Source organism: Somniosus microcephalus, chromosome 22 (assembly GCF_052327205.1).
Source record: "Somniosus microcephalus isolate GS21.2 chromosome 22, FLI_Smic_1.0, whole genome shotgun sequence".
NCBI classification, from domain to species: Eukaryota; Metazoa; Chordata; class Chondrichthyes; order Squaliformes; family Somniosidae; genus Somniosus; species Somniosus microcephalus.
Window position 1 is genome coordinate 9,273,905 of NC_141008.1, and position 22,082 is coordinate 9,295,986.

A 22,082-nucleotide genomic window follows, 5' to 3' on the forward strand; every position below is an offset into this window, starting at 1 on the left:
CAGATAGCAAGAGTTTCTACAGTTATATAAAAAGAAAAAGGGTGGCTAAAGTGAATGTTGGTCCCTTAGAGGACGAGACCAGGAAATTAGTAGTGGGGAACATGGAGATGGCAAAAACGCTGAACAAATATTTTGTATCAGTCTTTACAGTAGAGGACACTAAAAATATCCCAACACTGGACAAACAGGGGGCTATAGGGGGGGAGGAGCTAAACACGATTAAAATCACTAAGGAGATGGTACTCGGTAAGATAATGGGACTTAAGACAAATAAATCCCCTGGACCTGATGGCTTACATCCTAGGGTCATGAGAGAAGTAGCGGTAGGGATTGCGGATGCATTGGTGGTAATTTTCCAAAACTCCCTGGATTCAGGAAAGGTCCCAGCAGATTGGAGAACTGCTAATGTAACGCCCTTATTTAAAAAGGGAGGTAGACAAAAGGCTGGAAACTATAGACCAGTTAGCCTAACATCTGTGGTTGGTAAAATGTTGGAGTCCATTATTAAGGAAGCAGTAACAGGACATTTGGATAAGCATAATTTAATCGGACAGAGTCAGCATGGTTTTATGAAGGGGAAGTCATGTTTGACAAATTTGCTCGAATTCTTTGAGGACGTAACAAACAGGGTGGATAAAGGGGAACCAGTGGATGTGGTGTATTTGGACTTCCAAAAGGCATTTGACAAGGTGCCACACAAAAGATTACTGCACAAGATAAAAAATCACGGGATTGGGGGTAATATACTGGCATGGGTGGAAGATTGGCTCTCTAACAGAAAACAGAGAGTTGGGATAAATGGTTCATTCTCGGGTTGGCAATAAGTAACTAGTGGTGTTCCACAGGGGTCAGTGCTGGGACCCCAACTCTTTACAATCTATATTAACGATTTGGAGGAGGGGACCAAGTGCAACATATCCAAGTTTGCCGACGATACAAAGATGGGAGGGAAAGCAGTGAGTGAGGAGGACATAAAAAACCTGCAAAAGGATATAGACAGGCTAAGTGAGTGGGCAAAAATTTGGCAGATGGAATATAATGTTGGAAAGTGTGAGGTTATGCACTTTGGCAGAAAAAAATCAAAGAGCAAGTTATTATCTAAATGGAGAGAAACTGCAAAGTACTGCAGTACAAAGGGATCTGGGGGTCCTGGTGCACGAAACTCAAAAAGTTAGTATGCAGGTGCAGCAAGTGATCAAGAAGGCCAATGGAATGTTGGCTTTTATTGCTAGGGGGGTGGAATATAAAAACAGGGAGGTATTGCTGCAGTTGTACAAGGTATTGGTGAGACCGCACCTGGAATACTGCATACAGTTTTGGTGTCCATACTTAAGAAAAGACATACTTGCTCTCGAGTCAGTACAAAGAAGGTTCACTCGGTTAATCCCGGGGATGAGGGGGTGGTCATATGAGGAGAGGTTGAGTAGATTGGGACTCTACTCATTGGAGTTCAGAAGAATGAGAGGCGATCTTATTGAAACATATAAGATTGTGAAGGGGCTTGATCGGGTGGATGCGGTGAGGATGTTCCCAATGAAGGGTGAAACTAGAACTAGGGGGCATAATCTTAAAATAAGGGGCTGCTCTTTCAAAACTGAGATGAGGAGAAACTTCTTCACTCAGAGGGTGGTAGGTTTGTGGAATTTGCTGCCCCAGAAAGCTGTGGAAGCTACATCATTAAATAAATTTAAAACAGAAATAGATAGTTTCCTAGAAGTAAAGGGAATTAAGGGTTACGGGGAGCGGGCAGGAAATTGGACATGAGTCTAGGTTCGGAATGGTCATGGCCCTGTGGGTTGTGGAGTGGGCCCAGGGGCCGTGTAGCCTGGTTCTGCTCCTACTGTGTTCTAATTCTGTGTTAGATTTCAGGAGATGGTTTTATTCCTGTTCCTGGCTGGGGTGGAGATCGCCTTTACAGAAGGTAAGTACTGTAGAAAATATAGGGACAGAGTGATCTCCTGGAAGAATTTCGATCGCCTAGATGGGTCGGAGAGGAATTTCCCAGATTTTTTTCTCCCAAATTGGCCATTGGGTCTTTATCTGGTTTTTCGCCTCTCCCGGGAGATCACATGGGTTCGGGTGGATGCAGAGTGATAGAAGATTTGAGGTTAGGATCAGATCAGCCATGATCTTATTGAATGGTGGAGCAGGCTCGAGGGGCCGATTGGCCTACTCCTGCTCCTATTTCTTATGTTCTTATGTTCTTAAAGGGATCTGGGGGTCCTGGTGCATGAAACACAGAAGGTTAGTATGCAGGTACAGCAGGTGATCAGGAAGGCCAATGGAATCTTGGCTTTTATTGCAAGGGGGATGGAGTATAAAAGCAGGGAAGTCTTGCTGCAGTTATACAGGGTACTGGTGAGGCCACACCTGGAATACTGCGTGCAGTTTTGGTTTCCATATTTAAGAAAAGATATACTTGCTCTCGAGGCAGTTCAGAGAAGGTTCACTCGGTTGATTCCGGAGATGAGGGGGTTGACTTATGAGGAAAGGTTGAGTAGGTTGGGCCTCTACTCATTGGAATTCAGAAGAATGAGAGGCGATCTTATCGAAACATATAAGATTGTGAGGGGGCTTGATCGGGTGGATGCGGGGAGGATGTTTCCACTGATGGGTGAGACTAGAACTAGGGGGCATAATCTTAGAATAAGGGGCTGCCCTTTCAAAACTGAGATGAGGAGGAACTTCTTCACTCAGAGGGTGGTAGGTTTGTGGAATTTGCTACCCCAGAGAGCTGTGGAAGCTGCAACATTAAATAAATTTAAAATGGAGATAGACAGTTTCCTAGCTGATAAGGGAATTAGGGGTTACAGGGAGAGGGCAGGGAAGTGGACGTGAGTCTAGATTCGGATCAGCCATGATCCTATTGAATGGCAGAGCAGGCCCGAGGGGCCGTATGGCCTACTCCTGCTCCTACTTCTTATGTTCTTATGAGTGGCTGCACAGCTCAGCAGGGGGCCCAAGTTCATGTGAGGCTAGCACCACTTAAAGCTAGCCTGCATTACTTAAAGGCAGCCTCTTAAAGGGGAGGTGCATTCTGGCTACAGCAGGTGCTGGAAGTGGCTGGGGAAGAGAGTGTGAGCAAGAAGACATACTGCTGGCGCAGCAGAGCAGACAACGGGCTCCAAGATTCTCTGATGCAGCTCTGGAGGCCTTGGTGCAGGAGGTGGACAGGAGGAGAGAGAGGTCCTGTATCCACATGGGACCAGGAGGCCTCCAGACAAACTCTGAGGTGGCAATGGGAGCAGATAACCAGCGCGGTCAATGCCAGCAGTGTACCCCGAAGACCTGGATGCAGTGCTGCAAGAAGTTTAATGACCTCACGAGTGGTCAAGGTCAGTGGATTCATGCCCAAATCCCATATCCTTACAAATGACGACTAGGCTCAGACACTGGTCAATTTACCACCCGACTTCACTCACTTACCATAATCTCTGTCAATCACAACCCATATCTCACATTCATAGCTTCACCTCACCTTCACACACTGACCACTGCTGCAAGCCTCACTCCCACTTCCAGCTATTCAACCATGACAGGCACATTGCACCACTCTCACTGACACACTTCCCTCTCTTTTGCAGGACAAGGTGACACATAACCGGAGGCAGCAGGGACGACTCGCAGGGAGACTGGCCCGCCTGCATGACCTTACCCCCATGGAGGAGATGGTGTTGGGGATTATTGGACTGGCCATCGCTGAGCCCGTGGCCAGCGGTGGGGCTGAAACAATCCGAGACGGTATCCTCATTCCTAATCCTCCTTCTCACATCCCACTTCCCCCTCATCCCACAATCTCTTCTGATTTACAAGCTGCTGATGGTGTAAGCATGCACCTCTTGCTTTCCCCCCTCCCCTCACCGCAACCCTACCCTTGTGCCTTTCTCCTTTCAGATAGCCAAGGACTAACACCTGGCCAGGCACTGGTGAGGGAGAGGGAACTGAAAGAGGAAGAAGTGATGCTGAAGACGCACTGTCACTCGATTTCACACTCCCAGTCAACAGCTCAGATACTGACACTCCACGCACTTTAGAGGATATGTTAGACGTGGGATCTACATGGTAAGTCACATATGCTAAGTCACCAGGCACGAGTGGGCTGCAGCCAGGGCAGGGGGAAAGGGTAGCGCAGGTGCCAGCTCCCCGGAGGGCAAGGTCGCACACGAGTTCTGCCGCAAAGGACTCAGATGAGGACTGCGATGGGGCGGCCTATAGAAGAAGGCTGAGGGTATGCACAATGAAATGCTTGGTGCATTGGCAGGCCTGCCGGAAAGCCTGAGTGCAATGTCAAGGAGCAACCTTGCATTGGCTTTGCACAGAGCTTGGAGCCCCATGATTTCCAGCATGGATGGAAGTGATTAGCAACTCCATTAGCGCACTTGTGGACCCAACCATGATGCAGAGTCTGATGGCCGATGTCTCCGCTTCCAGTGCAGCACAAGCATAAGCCACCTAACGTTTGGGTGCTGCAGTGGAAGCTCAGACTGCTGTCATCATGGCTGCGGTTACCAGTGTTGAACAGGGCTTGCAGGATGTCACAGCAGTCCAGCAATCTGTCCTCCAAAGATTACTAGGGTTGCTGAGGCGTCACCCTAGGGGAGTGGCAGTGGCTCCATGGAGCACGAACCTGCTGTCCTCTCTCAGGATGACAGCATTCGTCCTCCCTCTCCTGGCCTTGCTTTTGCCCACCAGCCAGCCAGCCAGCCCAGGCTGCTGCCACCCATGCCGAGATGGTGCAGTCTGAAGCCGGGCTTTCTAGGCCCAGAACTGCTCGAGGTCGTCCTCCAAGGCCATCTACAGTGTCCCCCACTGAAAGTCAGCATCCATCCACCAGCCATGCTGCAGCCACTGGGGCAGCACTTCATAGGAGCACTAGGACAGGCAACGGTATATGGAAGACAGGCACTAAGGGAATGCACAAGAGTGATTAGTTGAATTTAGTATGTAATACTGGATGGTTTGATTTATAAATTTAGGTTGGAATGTTTGCTTTGTGGTGGCTTTTATTGTAAAATTGTACCCAAGAGGACGCTGTGATGGTCGGTGACGTAATAAAACTCACTCCGCACTTGGTTTGAGTATAAAGCAAGGCTTTAATCAACTTGTTTCAGAACATGGAGGTCTAGTTGTACTTCACTAGTTCCTTGTCTTACAAAATGTCCCTGGAAAACTGGGGCCGACGCCCGAGTATTTATACTCCTTGGACGGCGCCACCAGCTGGCCGTCCAGCGTTATTCCACGCGTAGTTTCTTGATGAATGATGAGATTTATAACAGTCAGTAACAGAGGGAAGGTAAGGTGTGAGACTATTGGTGAATGGGGAATTGGAGTTGCGTTTACTGATATTGTAGTCAAATGAGTCAATCACGGACAGCCTGGGCAGAAAGGAACTTTGTTGGTTGCCTCCTCACTTCCTCCCCCTCAGCTCTTCACTGTATGCCTGGTGGCAAGGGCTGTGTCCTCATGATGGTGAGGTTGTGCAGCATGCAGCAGACCACGCCAAATCTTGAGACATGCTCTGGCGAGTACTGCAGGGCTCCTCCAGTGCGTTCCAGGCAGCAGAAGCATTGTTTAAGGATGCTAATAGTCTGCTCGATCAGATTCCACGTGGCAGCAGGGCTTTTGTTATATGCATGCTGCCCACGTGTGCGTGGGTTGCGCACCAGAATCATAGCACTTGTCGCCCAGTAGCCACCCTTTGGTTTGTCGTGGTACCTCAAATGCAGATGGTACAGCGGACTGCCGCAGAATGAAGGCATCATAACTGCGGCCAGGATCCCGGCATTGACCTGCATGATTCACTGAGTATGGTCGCACACCAGCTGGACATTGATGGTGTGGAATCCCTTCTGGTTGCAGTACATCTCCGAATTCATATGTGCAGTCAGTGGCACCCTGCACTGTGGGGAATCCTGCTATCTTGGCGAAACCGTGTGCTCGCTCCGCCTGCTTCTCTCTGGCAAGAGAGAATGAAATGTAGTCAGCTCTCTTTGCATACAGAGTCTCAGTGACCCCACTTATGCAACAGTATCGTTTCCTGTCCTGTTCACAAAAAGCAGGACAATTCCAACCCGGCCAATTACCGCCTCATCAGACTACTCAGAGTACTCTCATCAGCAAAGTGATGGAAGGTGTCATCGACAGTGCTATCAAGCGGCACTTACTCACCAATAACCTGCTCACCGATGCCCAGTTTGGGTTCCGCCAGGACCACTCAGCTCCCGACCTCATTACAGCCTTGGTCCAAACATGGACAAAGGAGCTGAATTCCAGAGATGAGGCGAGATTGACTGCCCTTGACATCAAGGCAGCATTTGACCGAGTCTAGCATCAAGGAGCCCTAGTAAAACTGAAGTCAATGGGAATCGGGGGGGAAAACGCTCCACTGGCTGGTGTCATACCTAGCACAAAGGAAGATGGTTGTGGTGGTTGAAGGTCATTCATCACAGCCCCAGGACATCGCTGCAGTAGCTCCTCAGGGCAGTGTCCTAGGCCCAACCATCTTCAGCTGCTTCATCAATGACCTTCTCTCCAACATAAGGTCAGAAATGGGGATGTTCGCTGATGACTGCACAGTGTTCAGCGCCATTCACAACTCCTCAGATAATGAAGCAGTCCATGCAACAAGACCTGGACGACGTTCAGGCTTAGGCTGATAAATAGCAGGTAACATTACTGCAATGACTATCACCAACAAGCGAGAGTCTAACCACCGCCCCTTGACATTCAACGGCATTACCATCGCCGAATCCCCCACCATCAACATCCTGGGGGTCACCATTAACCAGAAACTTAACTGGACCAGCCACATAAATACTGTGGCAACAAGAGCAGGTCAGAGGCTGGGTATTCTGCAGCGAGTGTCTCACCTCTTGACTCCCCAAAGCCTTTCCATCATCTACAAGGCACAAGTAAGGAGTGTGATGGAATACTGTCCACTTGCCTGGATGAGTGCAGCTCCAACAACACGCAAGAAACTCGACACCATCCAGGACAAAGCAGCCCGCTTGATTGGCACCCCATCCACCAACTTAAACATTCACTCCCTCCACCACCGGCGCACCGTGGCTGCAGTGTGTACCATCCACAAGATGCACTGCAGCAACTCACCAAGGCTTCTTCGGCAGCACCTCCTAAACCCGTGACCTCTTCCACCTAGAAGGACAAGGACAGATAGGCGCATGGGAACACCACCACCTTCAAGTTCCCCTCCAAGTCACACACCATCCTGACTTGGAAATATATCACTTATCCTTCATCATCGCTGGGTCAAAATCCTGGAACTCCCTACCTAACTGTGGGAGCACCTTCACCACACGGACTGCAGCGGTTCAAGAAGACGGCTCACCACCATCTTCTCAAGGGCAATTAGGGATGGGCAATAAATGCTGGCATTGCCAGCGACGCCCACATCCCATTAAAAACGAATAAAAAAAGTGCATGGCAAACTGGGAGATGTTGGAAATATCGCCTGCTCCAACGTGGAAGGAGCCCGATGCATGGTCACACTCACCTTCACAGCCACTGGCAATGCTGTCCTCGCCCAGGTGGCAGATTTCAGTGAGCACCTCCTTAGTGAAGCGGAGATGTCACATACACTGTTCCTCGCTCAGGTTGAGGTAGGAGAATTACTCCCTGAAGATCCTAGGTGGATATGGCCTCCTGCTGAGAGCCCTGTGCTCATTCTCCCTTCTACAAACTCACCAAGAACCAGTAGAAATTAATCAGCAACTAATCTGAAAGCAGTTGATGATCCCTTTGGATCCTGGTGGGAGTCCTTCCTGTTGCTGATGCATGTTCAGCTGTGAATCTTTAAGAGAGGGCATTGGCTGGCGTGTGAGGTAGAAAATGGCAGCGCTGGCGCCGAATCAACGTTATGCGCTGACCTCTGGGGAGCTGGTACATACGCTATCCGTTCCCCCTGCCCTGGCAGCTCGGCATATTTTGGTGCACCTTCCCAGTCCGGGCTCCTGTGTGGGGTTGGGGTGAGGGGGTGTAGGGTGGGTGTGTGGGGATTTGGGGTGGGGTGAGGGATTGGGGGGAGTGTGAGGGTTGGACTGGGGGTGGGGTTGGTGTGGGGGGGGCTGGGGGTGTGGGGAGGTGTGAGGAGGGGGGCTGTGTGGGGGGGAGTGTTGAGGTTGTGTGCGGGGCTGTGGAGTGTTGGGGCTGGGGGGCTGGGGGGAGGGGCTGTACTACAGGCGGGTGTCGCGGGCCCAAGGGCGAGTTGCTGAGCACTAAGGCCGTGGCCGGTTGCTGGGATGTCCGTCTCCCGGGAAACGGCGGCCGTGGCGCGGGGCGGGGCTGGGCTGTCACCATGGTAACCGGAGCCGGCGCTCGCCATGTTCAACATCAAACTGCTGCTGGTGGGCCCGAGCCAGGTCAGAGCGGGCCGGGACTGGGGGGAGAGAGAGAGAGAGAGGCCCGGGACTGGAGTGGGGGGGGTGGATATAGAGGCCCGGGACTGGGGGTGGAAATAGTGGTCTGGGTTTTGGCCGGGGCCCGGGACTGAGGAGAGGAGGGGCGGGGGTGTTCTGGACAAGTATAAGCCTCACTGTGCATTTATATATGTTCCTGGATTTGTCATTCACAGAGTGGAAAAACTGTCCTGGCAAATTTTCTGTCTGATGCAACTGAAGCCATAGGTGGTGCTTACAGCCCAACTCAAGGAGTCCGGTATGTGAGCACTTAAGGTCTTATTTAAAAACACACTCGCTACAGAACCATATTTTACAATAGATGAAATAAAGTTACCAGGCCCTCCTCTGATGTCATGTACACCCCAGTGGGCCCTGGACAGCATCTCAGGGCTGAGATCACCCTCCTAGACTTTGTGACTACTAGGTTTAGAAAGAACAAAGAACTTGCATTTATATAGTGCCTTTCACGACCTTAGGAGGCCCCAAAGCGCTTTACAGCCAATTATGTACTTTTAAAGTTTAGTCACTGTTGTGTTGTAGGAAATGGTGTTTAGCATCTTATTACACACCTATGTTTGTTCCTCATAACTGCTCTGTGACTGAGCCACATGCACCATGAGGTTGCTGGTGTTTGCTGATCATAGCGCAAGTGGCAGACAGATCACGGTAATTGATCTCCGTATCCGCGGGCTAGGGAGGAGAAAATCCACCAGAGGTTCTTCTGGTGGTCGCTGCTGGACGTGTCCATGTGGATATCAGATGAGCCCAGATCAGGCATGTCTGTGATGCCCCCGCACAGCCTGCTAGCATTCACTGTATAGGTTCATGCATGAAGAATGGCCACTTGGACGTGATACTAAAAGCTTACTGGCATCTGTGGAACTTCAGGAGAAGAAGAGGGGAGGAAATTGGCAAATCTAATAAAGACTAAGGCTCAGAATTTGCAATAGCTGACTTTCTAAAATCTATGTGGTAGGCCGATGCTTTGTATTACATGTCTGGGAGGCTATTGTACTCAAAGCAAAATAGATGCCCTTGTCCCATCAATCCTCTAACCCGTTTTGCCTGACAAGCTCTTGACATACCCATATTTAATGATGGCATTAGACTTAAGCATTGATCAAATAACACTGCCTTTCTGTGAGCATCCCACCCATTCCTAGTCACTCCTTAAACTACCAACTTTTTAAAAAGAAAAATACTCCGTGTTTCCGTTCCTGGCCTTCCTCTTGGCATGATTGGGACCGAGGGCCCTACCCTCTGTCATGGAGGATTGTGAACGATGGGTGAAAAGGACGAAGTAAAAATGAGTGAATGAGGTTAGCCAAATACATAGAAAATCAGGAACTGGAGAACAGAATAAAAGAAATGAAAAGCCTATCAATGAAAGACCAGTAAATTCTAATGTGGTTACTGTCACAACAAAGGGTTGTTAGTCTTGCAACAATAAATTCTGCGTGATTCTAGCTCAAGTGGTTTCAAACAACAAGCTGTAATATATATTGACTAATAACAGTGTTGTTCTTGCACAACTGATCTACAGTATTATATTAAATGACAAGATGAAATACAAGTAATATAGCCTGGTTCCTAGACTAAGGAATGATCAGTTCCAACTTTCTAGGCTGTCTGTTCGGCTGTGGACTTCCAACAGTCCTGAGAATTCTAACTTTCAAAGGGGGAAGCTCTATCTTAACACTATTTGGCTGCCTTAGGCTGCACAGCCGCATCTCTCATCATATCCCCTCATTCTAGCTCTGCTTTAGCGGACTATGGGATGGAGGTGGCCTCTTCTCTTATCTTGGCTGTACCTTTCAGGAATTTACCACGTCAAAATGCTAGGTGTGAGAGCAGTTTCCCAGGTTGGGTATGTGGGTCTCCGAGCAACCAGTTTTCTTATCAAGGTAAGGATCATGTTAAGTCTGTGAATTATTTAGTTAATTAAGACACAGACTAATGAGTAACAATAAAAACAGGTCTTTACTGGTTGGAGGTAGGGACTATACTGAATACAAGATTACTGCACAGTGCTTATATACCGGTGTGTTCACCCCCGGTATTACGTCTACAGCAGCCTGAGAAAGTAGTACATCTCTTAAGGTGGAACAGGCTTAAGCTCTCTTAAGGTGGAACAGGTTACATACACAACACTCCTCCCTTCTTAGCTTTATAGTCATCCCCCCATTTAACATAACGTAATAACATATATACATATATAACTTCATGTTTAACGTAACATATCACAGATTCAGTCTCTGCGGAAAACAGTTCACAGATTCAATCTCTGTGGTGTAGTCGGTTCACGTTACTCATTCAATAGTCCTTTCATGGATTTAACAGCTTGAACTTCCGAACTGATTTGGCTCCGTTCGGAGGGACCACGTGTGTGATCTGGTAGAGGTGATAATGGTTCAGATGGGTCATCTTCTGTTTTTACTTTTCCTTTTCTGCTTCTTGGAGACTCTCTGGGCTCCATTGTCAGCTGCCACAGCTGCCAGCTGCATGCGCAGTTCCTCCTTCTCTTCCTCCTGTTTCCGTCGTAGAGCCAGCTTCTCCCGATGTTCCGTAGACTTTTGGTGCTCCTCCATGATTTCTGCACTTTGGGAGTCGAAGTTACAAGCTGGGCAGGACAGGACATCGTAATATTCGGTGTCGTCCACCAGGTCATGGTAATATTCGGTGTCGTCCTGAGCTAGACCAGCGAGAGGGTCGTCTATTTCCTCCATACCCAGCTGGACGTTAGCCAGCTCTTGTTCCAAATCCAGACATCTTTCCTGAAGAGACTTCTTCATGTGTACCTCTGCATCCAGCTTTTTCTGGGCTTTCAGCAAGTCGTTTACTAGTGACCTCATTTGTGATTTTAATACTTCAACTTCCTTTGGAGATTGATTGATCGGACTATGCAATCCCTCTACCGGAGCAGCTGTTTCAGCGGTCTGTTGTTCTACATTGACGTGAGTCAGCGTACTTTTGGCATCCAATGGCTGCTCTGTTGCAGTCGTTTCAGTCTGTGTCGTCACATCAGCCATCTCAATGACTTTTGAGAGCTCCGAACCCTTTTCCTTTGAAGATCGCAGCTCGTGTTCAAGTTTTTCCCATTTCAGAGTCTTGTCCCTCAGCATATGAAGGAGTTGGCTGACCGTTAACTCTTCTGACACCAGATTATGGCACGCACCTTCAGAACCTGAATCAGCTTTGATTCGTTCGGCCTCCTCGCGCAGATGGTTGGTGTGCTCCTGCTCCATTTTCTCCATCAGTTGCTTCTGTTGCCTTTCCAGATTCTCCCACTCTGTAACAAAGAACTTTTTTATTTCATTCATCTCTTGCTCAAAACGGCGAATCATTTGTTCTAATTGCTGTTGTAGTTTGAAATGGAGTTGAGTTCGAGCCCAGTGTCCCTCAAAAATGTGCATATCAGTAGACTTGACAGACTCAGAATTCACTGTTAAACTATGTTGTTGTTGCTCAGTGGAATTCTGTGCTGAAACTTTGTCTTTTGCACATGGGTTGGTCTTACCATCATCAGTTCTAGAGTCTGGGCTGATTATCTGCACCGAGTTCTCACTCTTTATGGCTTTTAGCGAATGCCAGTCTATATTTATGTTTCTAAACCACTCCCGGCCTAGTAGTGGTGGACCTCCCTCCGGTAGCACATATAAGTCCATTATTTGACTTCCTTCGCCCTTGTTGGCCACTGCAACCTTTATTGTCCCGATGGGGTACACTCTCTGCCCCGTGTAGGTTGTCAATATAATCTCCGTATCCTGTAGGGGAATATGTTGGAATAACCTTCTGTAATCTTTCTTATTCATGACCGACAATGCCGATCCAGTGTCCAATTCCATTTTTACTTGGACTCCTTCTATCTGAAGAGTAACCCAAATTGTCTGGAGGTCTGCACCCTTACCAACGTTGAGTACCCTTAAGCTAGCCAGTTCAATACTGCTTAAGCCAGCCAGTTCATTACTGCTAGCGTCTGAATCGGACTCCTGTTCGGCCACCTTGTGTACCTTTGCGTATTTCCCTTGCGGTGACTTCTTGTTGCTGGTCTTCTTCCCTGACCTGCATACTCTAGCTATATGTCCAAGCCTACCACATGTTCTGCATTCTTGGTTTTTAAACCAACACTGGTTCTGATCATGCGTTGTCTTTCCACAACGATAACATTTGCCAGAACTCACACCCAATTTGTGTGCACTGAGCTCCGGTGACCGTAGCTGCATTACTGCCGTGCCTCTCGCTGCGGCTTCGTGTGCTGCTGCCATAGTGACCGCCTTCTCAAGCGTCGGCTCATTCTCCTCGAGCAGTCGCTTTTGTGTATCCTGTTTAAATAAACCACACACAAATTTGTCTCGTAGTGCATCTGTCAGTCCCGTTCCAAACTGGCAATATTTCGCTAATTTACGCAATTCCAGCAAATATTCAGCATTGCTTTCATGCTGTAGCTGCCTTCTGTCGTAAAATTTAAATCGTTCTGCTAGCATCAGCGGCGTGGGGTTTAGATGATCTTTCAGGACAGTAACAATCTCATCGAACGTCTTATCCGCCGGTTCATCTGGTGATAACAGGTGTTTCAATTGCCCGTATGTCTTCGCACCCATTAAATTTAATAATGTTAGAGCTTTATCTTGGTCACGAATTTTATTGGCCTTACAATAATTTTTTACTCTTTCAACATATATGGCCCAATCTTCGAGGTCACTATCAAAGGTGCTAATATTCCCGTGTTTAGGCATTGTAGATTTGCAATTTCTCAGATTTTCTTTTCTTTACTTGTTATCAAAGATGGCGGCTTCCCGCTCTTGCCGTCGTCCTCCGCCCACAAAATGGCGGTTTTCCCGCGCTTGGCGGTCTTCACCCGTCCCCCGACGCCGTCTCCCTTCAGCCCCCGAGTGCGGCCCTTATCTTCGCCGCGATCGCCCGAGTGCGGCCCTTATCAGCGGATGCGATCGATGGCCCGGCTGCGCCTCGCACTTGAAAGCGGCCCGGCCCTTATCAGTGCTTGCGATCGATGGCCCGGCTGCGCCCCTCACTTGAAAGCGGCCCGGCCCTTATCTGCCGATCGCTATCGCCCTGTACCTGTCTTCCCCAGCCCTGTCTTCTACTCCGGTTCACAAGCTGATGGAGGCTTCAGGGTCCTAATGCCTGTCGCTTCCAGTGGGGTGGTGTGGTTTGAAACCTCTCTTCAACCGCCGTGGAATAACTGCCGCAGGGTAAGAACCTGACTCGTCGCCAGTGCTAAGTCTGTGAATTATTTAGTTAATTAAGACACAGACTAATGAGTAACAATAAAAACAGGTCTTTACTGGTTGGAGGTAGGGACTATACTGAATACAAGATTACTGCACAGTGCTTATATACCGGTGTGTTCACCCCCGGTATTACGTCTACAGCAGCCTGAGAAAGTAGTACATCTCTTAAGGTGGAACAGGCTTAAGCTCTCTTAAGGTGGAACAGGTTACATACACAACAGATCACTCCTCTCTTGACCTGGGAACTACAGCCAAAGGGCACTTCACCATCTCTGTCTCTAAGCGTCCTTTGTTTGCAAGCACCAAGAACAAGATTCAATCCCCATCCCCTTCCTCCATATTGCTTTCTGGCTAAAATGTTAATGCAAAGCCCACTGGGATACTTGACCATTTAAACCACTTTAAAATATTCTAACAAAAAGCAGCGGAAATAATTGAGAAAGGGAAAATATATTTTTAAAGGATAAGGAAGAATTAAGAATAGCAATAAAACGGAATAAATGGGAGAAATACGCATAATGATGATTGTATTGCATTTTCTTTGACAGGACCTGTTCACCTGGGATAATTTATATGTCAAAGTGTTTTTGTATTTTAAGTTTAAATAATAAGTTAGGTATTTTCATGCTAAATGAAAGCCATCTCACCTTCCAGGATCCTGGAGTACGAATGTCCGAATGTGAATGCTAATGGAAAAAATATTGGGTGTGAAGTGGAACTCTGGGACTGCTCTGGTGATCAGAAGTAAGTAGAATTGATAAATCTGTCCATTACAGTGGGGATGTGTTTGTTCCCTCAGGAAAAAGATTTAACACTCGAGCACTGAATGAATGAAAAGAAATCTTAACCCAAAAAATGGGCAACAGCTCAGGTGCATGGATGGTGGGTCTGAATTCTTCCACTTTGCTCAGTTCTGGTTTCATCCTTCTTGCTGCTAGCAAAGGATGGGCAAAATCTTGTCCTGGGGTGGGGGAGGAAGGGAACTTGGACATGGAATCTTCACCGCTCTGCTCTGCTGACAACCAGGAGCGGCAGTGATGGAGCAAAGGGTTCACGCTGTGCACTGTCAGCCTCCGCAGGTGTGCGACTCATTAGTGAGGGTAATGTATTCGCCAAGTGTTTTTTGGAGCCTGCTGTCCTTACACGCCATACCAACAAATGTATTTAATAAGATGTGTTTTGTTTTGTCTGTGCTCTCTTCCCATCTTGAGAATGCATGCACTGCTAGATGAAAGCGTAGGAACCTAAAGCAGAGAGGAGAAGAACTGATGTAATCCACGGTGGCATAGTGGTTAGCACTGTTGCCTCACAGCGCCAGGGACCCGGGTTCGAATCCGGCCTCGGGCGACTGTCTGTGTGGAGTTTGCACATTCTCCCCGTGTTTGCGTGGGTTTCCTCCGGGTGCTCCGGTTTCCTCCCACAGTCCAAAGATGTGCGAGTTAGGTTGATTGACTATGATAAATTGACCCTTAGTGTTAGGGGGATTAAATACGTGGGGTTACGGGGATAGGGTGGGATATGTGTTGGTGTAGGGGTTACGGGGATTGGGTGGGATATGTGTCGGTGCAGGCTCGATGGGCTGAAATGGCCTCTATCTGCACTGTGGGGTTTCTGTGATTCTGTGATGTCCGTCACACTTCCTATGTTGCACATCAGGATCACATTGCAACTTTAGGGTCAGACTTACCAAATCTAGCCCGGCTCAAGTCGCATTTCTTCCACCTGATTATTATTTGTGATCTGAATTGATTTATCATTTATTATCATCCACAATTTTCTTACAAAGGAGGTGGAAAAACTCAACTTGCTCAAAACATTTTTTAAACAAAGTTTTGACTGCCATGTTTTCGCTTTAGCCTGTTAATTATACTTAGCTGACAAATACATTTTATAATTTAAATACCATGCAACAACAACAGCAACTGTTTCTTACATGGCACCTTTCAATAGAAAACGTCCCAAGGTACTTTACAGTAAAGAAATAGACACCGAGCTGTGGAGGGAGATCAGGAGGGATACTGAAAACTTAGTCAAAAAGCTGGGTTTTAAGAAGAAATTCAGTGGTGGGGGAGATGAGTAGGTTCCAGAGAATGGGGCCAAGGTGGCTTAAGGCTATGCCATCAATGGTGGGCTAAAGGGAGGGGGTGATGCACAGGAGGCCAGAGTGGGCTGCAGCGTGCAGTACCCTGTAGGTGAGATACCCTGCTACCAGGCCCCAATACCCTCTCCAGTGCCGCCGGGCCCCAATACCCTCTCCAGTGTCGCCGGACCCCAATACCCTCTCCAGTGCCGCCGGGCCCCAATACCCCATCCAGTGCCGCCAGGCCCCAATACCCCATCCAGTGCCGCCAGGCCCCAATACCCCATCCAGTGTCGCCGGGCCCCAATACCCTCTCCAGTGCTGCTGGACCCCAATACCCTCTCCAGTGCCGCCAGGCCCCAATACCCCATCCAGTGCCGCCGGGCCCCAATACCCTCTCCAGTGCCGCCGGACCCCAATACCCTATCCAGTGCCGCCGGGCCCCAATACCCCATCCAGTGCCGCCAGGCCCCAATACCCCATCCAGTGCCGCCAGGCCCCAATACCCCATCCAGTGCCGCCAGGCCCCAATACCCCATCCAGTGTCGCCGGGCCCCAATACCCTCTCCAGTGTCGCCGGACCCCAATACCCTCTCCAGTGCCGCCGGGCCCCAATACCCCATCCAGTGCCGCCGGGCCCCAATACCCCATCCAGTGCCGCCAGGCCCCAATACCCCATCCAGTGCCGCCAGGCCCCAATACCCTATCCAGTGCCGCCGGACCCCAATACCCTATCCAGTGCCGCCGGGCCCCAATACCCCATCCAGTGCTGTTTGACCACACAGCTCACTCACTCCATGATGGCACCAGATCTCAAATCTATTGATGCATCGCACACACTCACTGCCGATTTGCATTTCATTGTGGGTTGCTTCATCTATTTTACTTTGAAAGCAGTTATTTCAAGGATGTAGCCACAATGGGGAGTCTATCTGTGCAAACAAGTCACTCTGTGCCTATTATTTCTGATGAGAACCATCCCTGGGAGTGTCTAGTGATCTAATTTACAAGAGTCATAGTGTATGAGCCCACCCTCAGCTTTCACAGATTTCCCACATTTATTGGCAAGTTCTGTACAATGATAGTACTGAGTAATCTGGGAGTGAATGGCCATGTTCCATGTCAGTCTGGGCGTGTTAAAGTAGACTGGACGCAGTATCAGGCACTGGTTAAATGGCCCATACAATTTCAATAGAACATTAAAAGCTCAATATAAGCTGCCTAGCAGTTGCAGTGCGCTGACCAGTGCCATGGAATGGCAGCAATTGGGATCTCCATATGGGCAATGCTTGATCCCAGCTGGAGATGGCTGAGGAAGCATCCCGTGCAGGGGAGTCACTTACTTAGGGAAAGGTTGGAAAACTGTATCCAGTCTTGTTGCTCATGCACTGCTCACCAGTCAGTTACAAAGTGGCAGTGGTTGTAGGAAAGATACTGAAATCTTTACTCAAAGATATAATAGAAAAAAATCTAGAAATCAAAAATATAATATAATAGAGTAGTCAGCATGGATTTCAAAAGGGAAGGTCATGCTTGACCAACCTTATTGAATTTTTCGAAGAAGTAACAGAAAGAGAAGACAAGGGTAATGCATTGAATATTATATATGGACTTTCAAAAGCCTTCCGATAAGGTACCGCATAATAGACTCACGACTAAGGTCAGAGCATGTGGAGTCGGGGACAAGTAGCAGAATGGATAACAAAGTGGCTACAAAACAGAAAACTGAGAGTAGGGGTTAAAGGTAGTTACTCAGAATGGTGGGAAGTGGTGTTCCACAGGGATCGGTGCTGGGACCACTGTTGTTCACCATTTACATAAATGACTTAAACTCGGGAATTGGAAGTACAATATCAAAACTTGAGGATGACACCAAATTGGGAGGTACAGTTAATACTGAGGAAGACTGCGACAAAATACAAGATCCCATTAACAAACTTGCAGAACGGACATTTATATGGCAAATTAATTTCACTATAGATAAGTGTGAGGTGGTTCAGTTTGGTTGGAAGAATAAGGAGGCCACATACTCCTTGGAAAGTAAGTGTCTAAATGGGGTAGAGACGCAAAGGGATCTAGGGGTACAGATTCACAAATCATTAAAAGTAACAATGCAGGTTAACAAAGCTACTAAAGTGAAAACAAAGCACTGGGGTTAATTAGAATTAGAATTAGGATTAGATGCAGAAGATTAGAATTCAAAAGCAGAGAAGTTAAGTTAAATTTATATAGAACTTTGGTTAGGCCACACTTGGAATAAGACATAGGAGCAGGAGTCGGTCATTTGGCCCCTCGAGCCTGCTCCGCCATTCAATAAGATCATGGCTGATCTGAACTTGGCCTCAACTCCACTTCCCTGCCCGCTCCCCATAACCCTCGACTCCCTTATCATTCAAAATCTGTCTATCTCCACTTTAAATATATTCAATGACCCAGCCTCCACAGCACTCTGGGGAAGAGAATTCCAAAGATTCACGACCCTCTGAGAGAAGAAATTTCTCCTTATTTTCGATTTGAAAGGGTGCACGCTTATTCTGAAATTATGCCCCCTAGTTCTAGATTCCCCCACGAGGGGAAACATCCGCTCTGCATCTACCCGGTCAAGCCCCTTCAGAATCTTATGGGGGAAAAATTGAGTCACGCCCCAAAGGGGGCGCTAACTTCGCTGGGGCGGTACTTTTAGCGCCCCCGCGGCTGAAATTCATTGGTAGCGCCCCAAGAGGGAAGCGGGGCGCTACAGAAGCGCCCCGCCTCCCTCTTGGGGCACCGCGAGGGAATATCGCGGGACTGTGTGCTGCGGTACTGCAGGCCTTCCTCTCCTTAAAGCACGACCCGGGGCCCAGCTGGGCCACCAGGGATCGGAGCGCTGGCAAAAGAGCCCGTCACTCAAGAGAAGTGCCGGACTCACGGAGCGCAGCCAGAACTCCGCAGGGGGGCTGCAGAGGAGGTGGGGATGGCAACGGGGGCCGGCCAGCAACAAAAATGGCCGACCGGCACCTCGCCTTTAATTAGCGCCGCCCTGGCCACAGGTAGGCCCCCCGACCCCGTTGGACATAGCGTCCGGCGGTAAGTCCAACAGGGTCGGGGCGCTACCGAAGATCGCGGCCGGGGTGCAAGCAGGGCGCTGCGCATGGCGATTACATCATCGCCGGCAACGCAGCGCCACGGGGCGCTAACGGTTACTGCCACCGCTAACCTCCCTCTGAATTTCGCGGGGGGCATTGGCGGTGCTGCGCCCGGGCGCTAGTTGCTTTGCGCCCCATTAGGGCCCTCTCAGGGCGCTAACGGGAGGCGAAAAGCAACCGAATTTTTCCCCCTATATGTTTCAATAAGATCCCCTCTCATTCTTCTAAACTCCAATGAGTATAGGCTCAACCTTTCTTCATAAGACAACCCCTTCATCTCCGGAATCAACCTCGTGAACCTTCTCTGCACTGCCTCCAATGCAAGTATATCCTTCTTTAAATAAGGAGACCAAAACTGTATGCAGTTCTGGTCTCCATTTTACAAAAAGGATATCGAAGAATTGGAGAAAGTACAAAGAAGATTTATAAGGATGATCTCAGAACTGAGAGAGTACAACTTATCAGGAAAGATGGAAAAGGTTGGGGCTCTTTTCACTAAAAAAGAGAAGACTGAGAGGTGACCTGATAGAGGTCTTTAAAAATTATGATGGTGTTCAATACAGTAAATGCAGAGAAGATGCTTCCACTTATGGGGGGAGTCCAAAACTAGAGACCAGAAATATAAGATAGTCACTAATAAATGCAATAAGGAATTCAAGAGAAACTTCTTTACCCAGAGAGTTAAGAGTATGTGGAACTCACTACCACATGGAGTGGTTGAGGCGAATAGCAGAGATGCATTTAAGGGGAAGCTAGATAAGCACGTGAGGGAGAAGGGAATAGAAGGTTATGTTGATGGGGTGATATGAAATAACGTGAGAGGAGGCTCATGTGGAGCATAAACACCGGCCCAGACCTGCTGGGGCCAATGGCCTGTTTCTGTGCTGTAAAATTCTATGTCATTCACAAAAGGAATGTGAGGCAAGGGGAATGGGAACCAAACTCTGTAAATCGAGCCTTCAAAAAAAGTGGAAAACCACACTTCAATTCTTCAGCTGTTCTGAAAATAAGATGGCTAATTATTATTTAATTTAATATGTAAAATTTCAACTGAGATATGCTTGGATATTTAATAAATCTGCCACGTTGACAGTTTACATTCCATTTATATGCATTAGCTCTGTTCTGGTTAATATAACAATTAAGATAAGTTTGTGAAATTGTTCTTTTCCTCTCTGAAGGTTTGAAACTTGCTGGCCAGCTTTAATGAAGGATTCCAATGGAGTTGTCATTGTGTTTAACGTGGATGTGCCCAGCCACCTGAAGGAGATTGAGACATTCTATTTCTCATTTGTGCAGCAGCAGCGGTTGCATGACTCTCAGTGCCTTCTAGTTGCTCACCACAAGCCAAACTCAGCAGCTGGCAGAGGGCGGCCTAGCTTGGGTAAGTGTGAAGGAATTACATTACTCTCAGTAGCAGGTTCCAAGGGATGCCTTCCACTGCAATCCAACCAATAGTTAAGCAATCTCCGATGTCAAGAAGAAAATTGCTAGAGGGAGAATCTCTGCTGCGGAATACAGCTGCATGTAGCATCGTATGTTGATAAATGCTTTTTTCTCTTAGAGCAATACTTCCAATCGAGCATTTTTCTGTATTCGACCACCCTGTACAACAACTAATAAACCAAGACACATATGGATTAGTTGTAGCAATCACTTTCTTCGGGGTGGGGTGGTGGGAGAAATGAGGGAGGAGATGATCCCTCCTGTAAAAGGTCAGATCTAGGTTGTAGGAGCAAAAAGGTGTGAAGTGATTTTACACATTCATTTGGGGAATTGCCTTTTTATCTCCACATGATTTAATTTAATTTTTAATTTAATGGGCTCTTTTTCCTAAAGAAACTTCAGGCATGAACCATGACTTAATAAAGAAATCAAGCATTTATTATTATTACACTATAAAATTGACATTAGAATTTAAACAATATCTTGGGTTTACGCACAATTTGAATTGCCTTAGCAATACAACACCACCTTCTGAATTCCCATATGCAAAACCTTTTGGAATCCTAGACTAACCCCTGACGAAAGTTATATACTCCTGATTGGCTCAAGCTTGTTGGGAAGATTCCAAGTATTGGGATGGATACCGTTGTAGTGTAGCGTGGCTTTCACAGAAATCACAGAAACCACACAGTGCAGATAGAGGCCATTTCGGCCCATCGAGCCTGCACCGACACATATCCCACCCGATCCCCGTAACCCCTACACCAACACATATCCCACCCTATCCCCGTAACCCCACGTATTTAATCCCGCTAACACTAAGGGTCAATTTATCATAGCCAATCAACCTAACCCGCACATCTTTGGACTGTGGGAGGAAACCGGAGCACCCGGAGTAAACCCACGCAAACACGGGGAGAATGTGCAAACTCCACACAGACAGTCGCCCGAGGCCGGATTCGAACCCGGGTCCCTGGCGCTGTGAGGCAACAGTGCTAACCACTATGCCACCGTGCTGCCCCACGGTATGAAGCCGTGAGGTAGCAAGAGTCAGGAAGATTCCAGGTGAGGTGGTGCCACCAGGAAGTGAAAGGTAAAGTCGGAGCAGTTGTGGTGGAGCTGTGTCTCTTTCCACTCTGAATTCTGCCCCAGCTTTTTAAAGTCCTTTATAACATTGAACCGCACCTCTGGGCAGTGGCTTGTCAGCAATATGTTCCTACAAATACAGCTCATGATTGATTGACACGTTACTTGTTTTCTCTCAGTTTGCACAATGTAACGTGCAGCAATATTGTCGCTAATTTTTGTTTTTGGATGCGTGGCCCCTTTAAAGGACTGGGCGGTTTTTCCATTGTAAAACCGCTGAGCGGCCTGCGTGTGACCTTCAGACCGCCGTGCGGCCGTGCAGCTTAACGGGAACATTGGTATGCAGGTGTTCAAAATGATCTGCAGCCGGCCTGGACCCATTCTTGTTACTACGGTGATCTACCCTCCGCTGTGTGGTCTTTTACAATGGCCCAGAAATTCGGGTCCCCACAGGTGAGTTCGCACGGGGTACTCACCCATAGGCCCAACAAAAGTGCCGGTTTCCTGCATGCAGTGCACATGCGTGGGAAACCGGAACTTCCATTCCCTTAAAGGAAGGGGCTCAGAGGTGGAACGCGTGCGCCTGGAACTTACGTTTTTTTTGCAGCTTTCTCCAGGAGGGTAAGTCTCCAGCAGTTACACTTTTAAAAAGCGGGCGCAAGGCTTTAACAAGTGG

The 22,082-nt window shown here is 48.2% G+C and overlaps 1 protein-coding gene across 2 annotated transcripts in view; it reads left to right on the forward strand.

Moving 5' to 3' along the window:
* The first annotated feature begins 8,227 nt into the window (after positions 1–8,227).
* Positions 8,228–22,082, forward strand: part of ift22 (intraflagellar transport 22 homolog (Chlamydomonas)) — a 58,912-nt gene continuing 45,057 nt past the window's right edge. Inside the window, exons 1-4 of one of the 2 annotated variants that reach the window (XM_085964149.1) lie at positions 8,228–8,378; positions 8,591–8,673; positions 14,324–14,413; positions 20,056–20,258. In XM_085964149.1, the coding sequence (XP_085820275.1) occupies positions 8,340–8,378; positions 8,591–8,673; positions 14,324–14,413; positions 20,056–20,258 (415 nt within the window). In that variant the 5' untranslated portion in view covers positions 8,228–8,339. The remainder of the gene's footprint in view (positions 8,379–8,590; positions 8,674–14,323; positions 14,414–20,055; positions 20,259–22,082) is intronic. The other variant, XM_085964150.1, reaches the window with a different exon arrangement.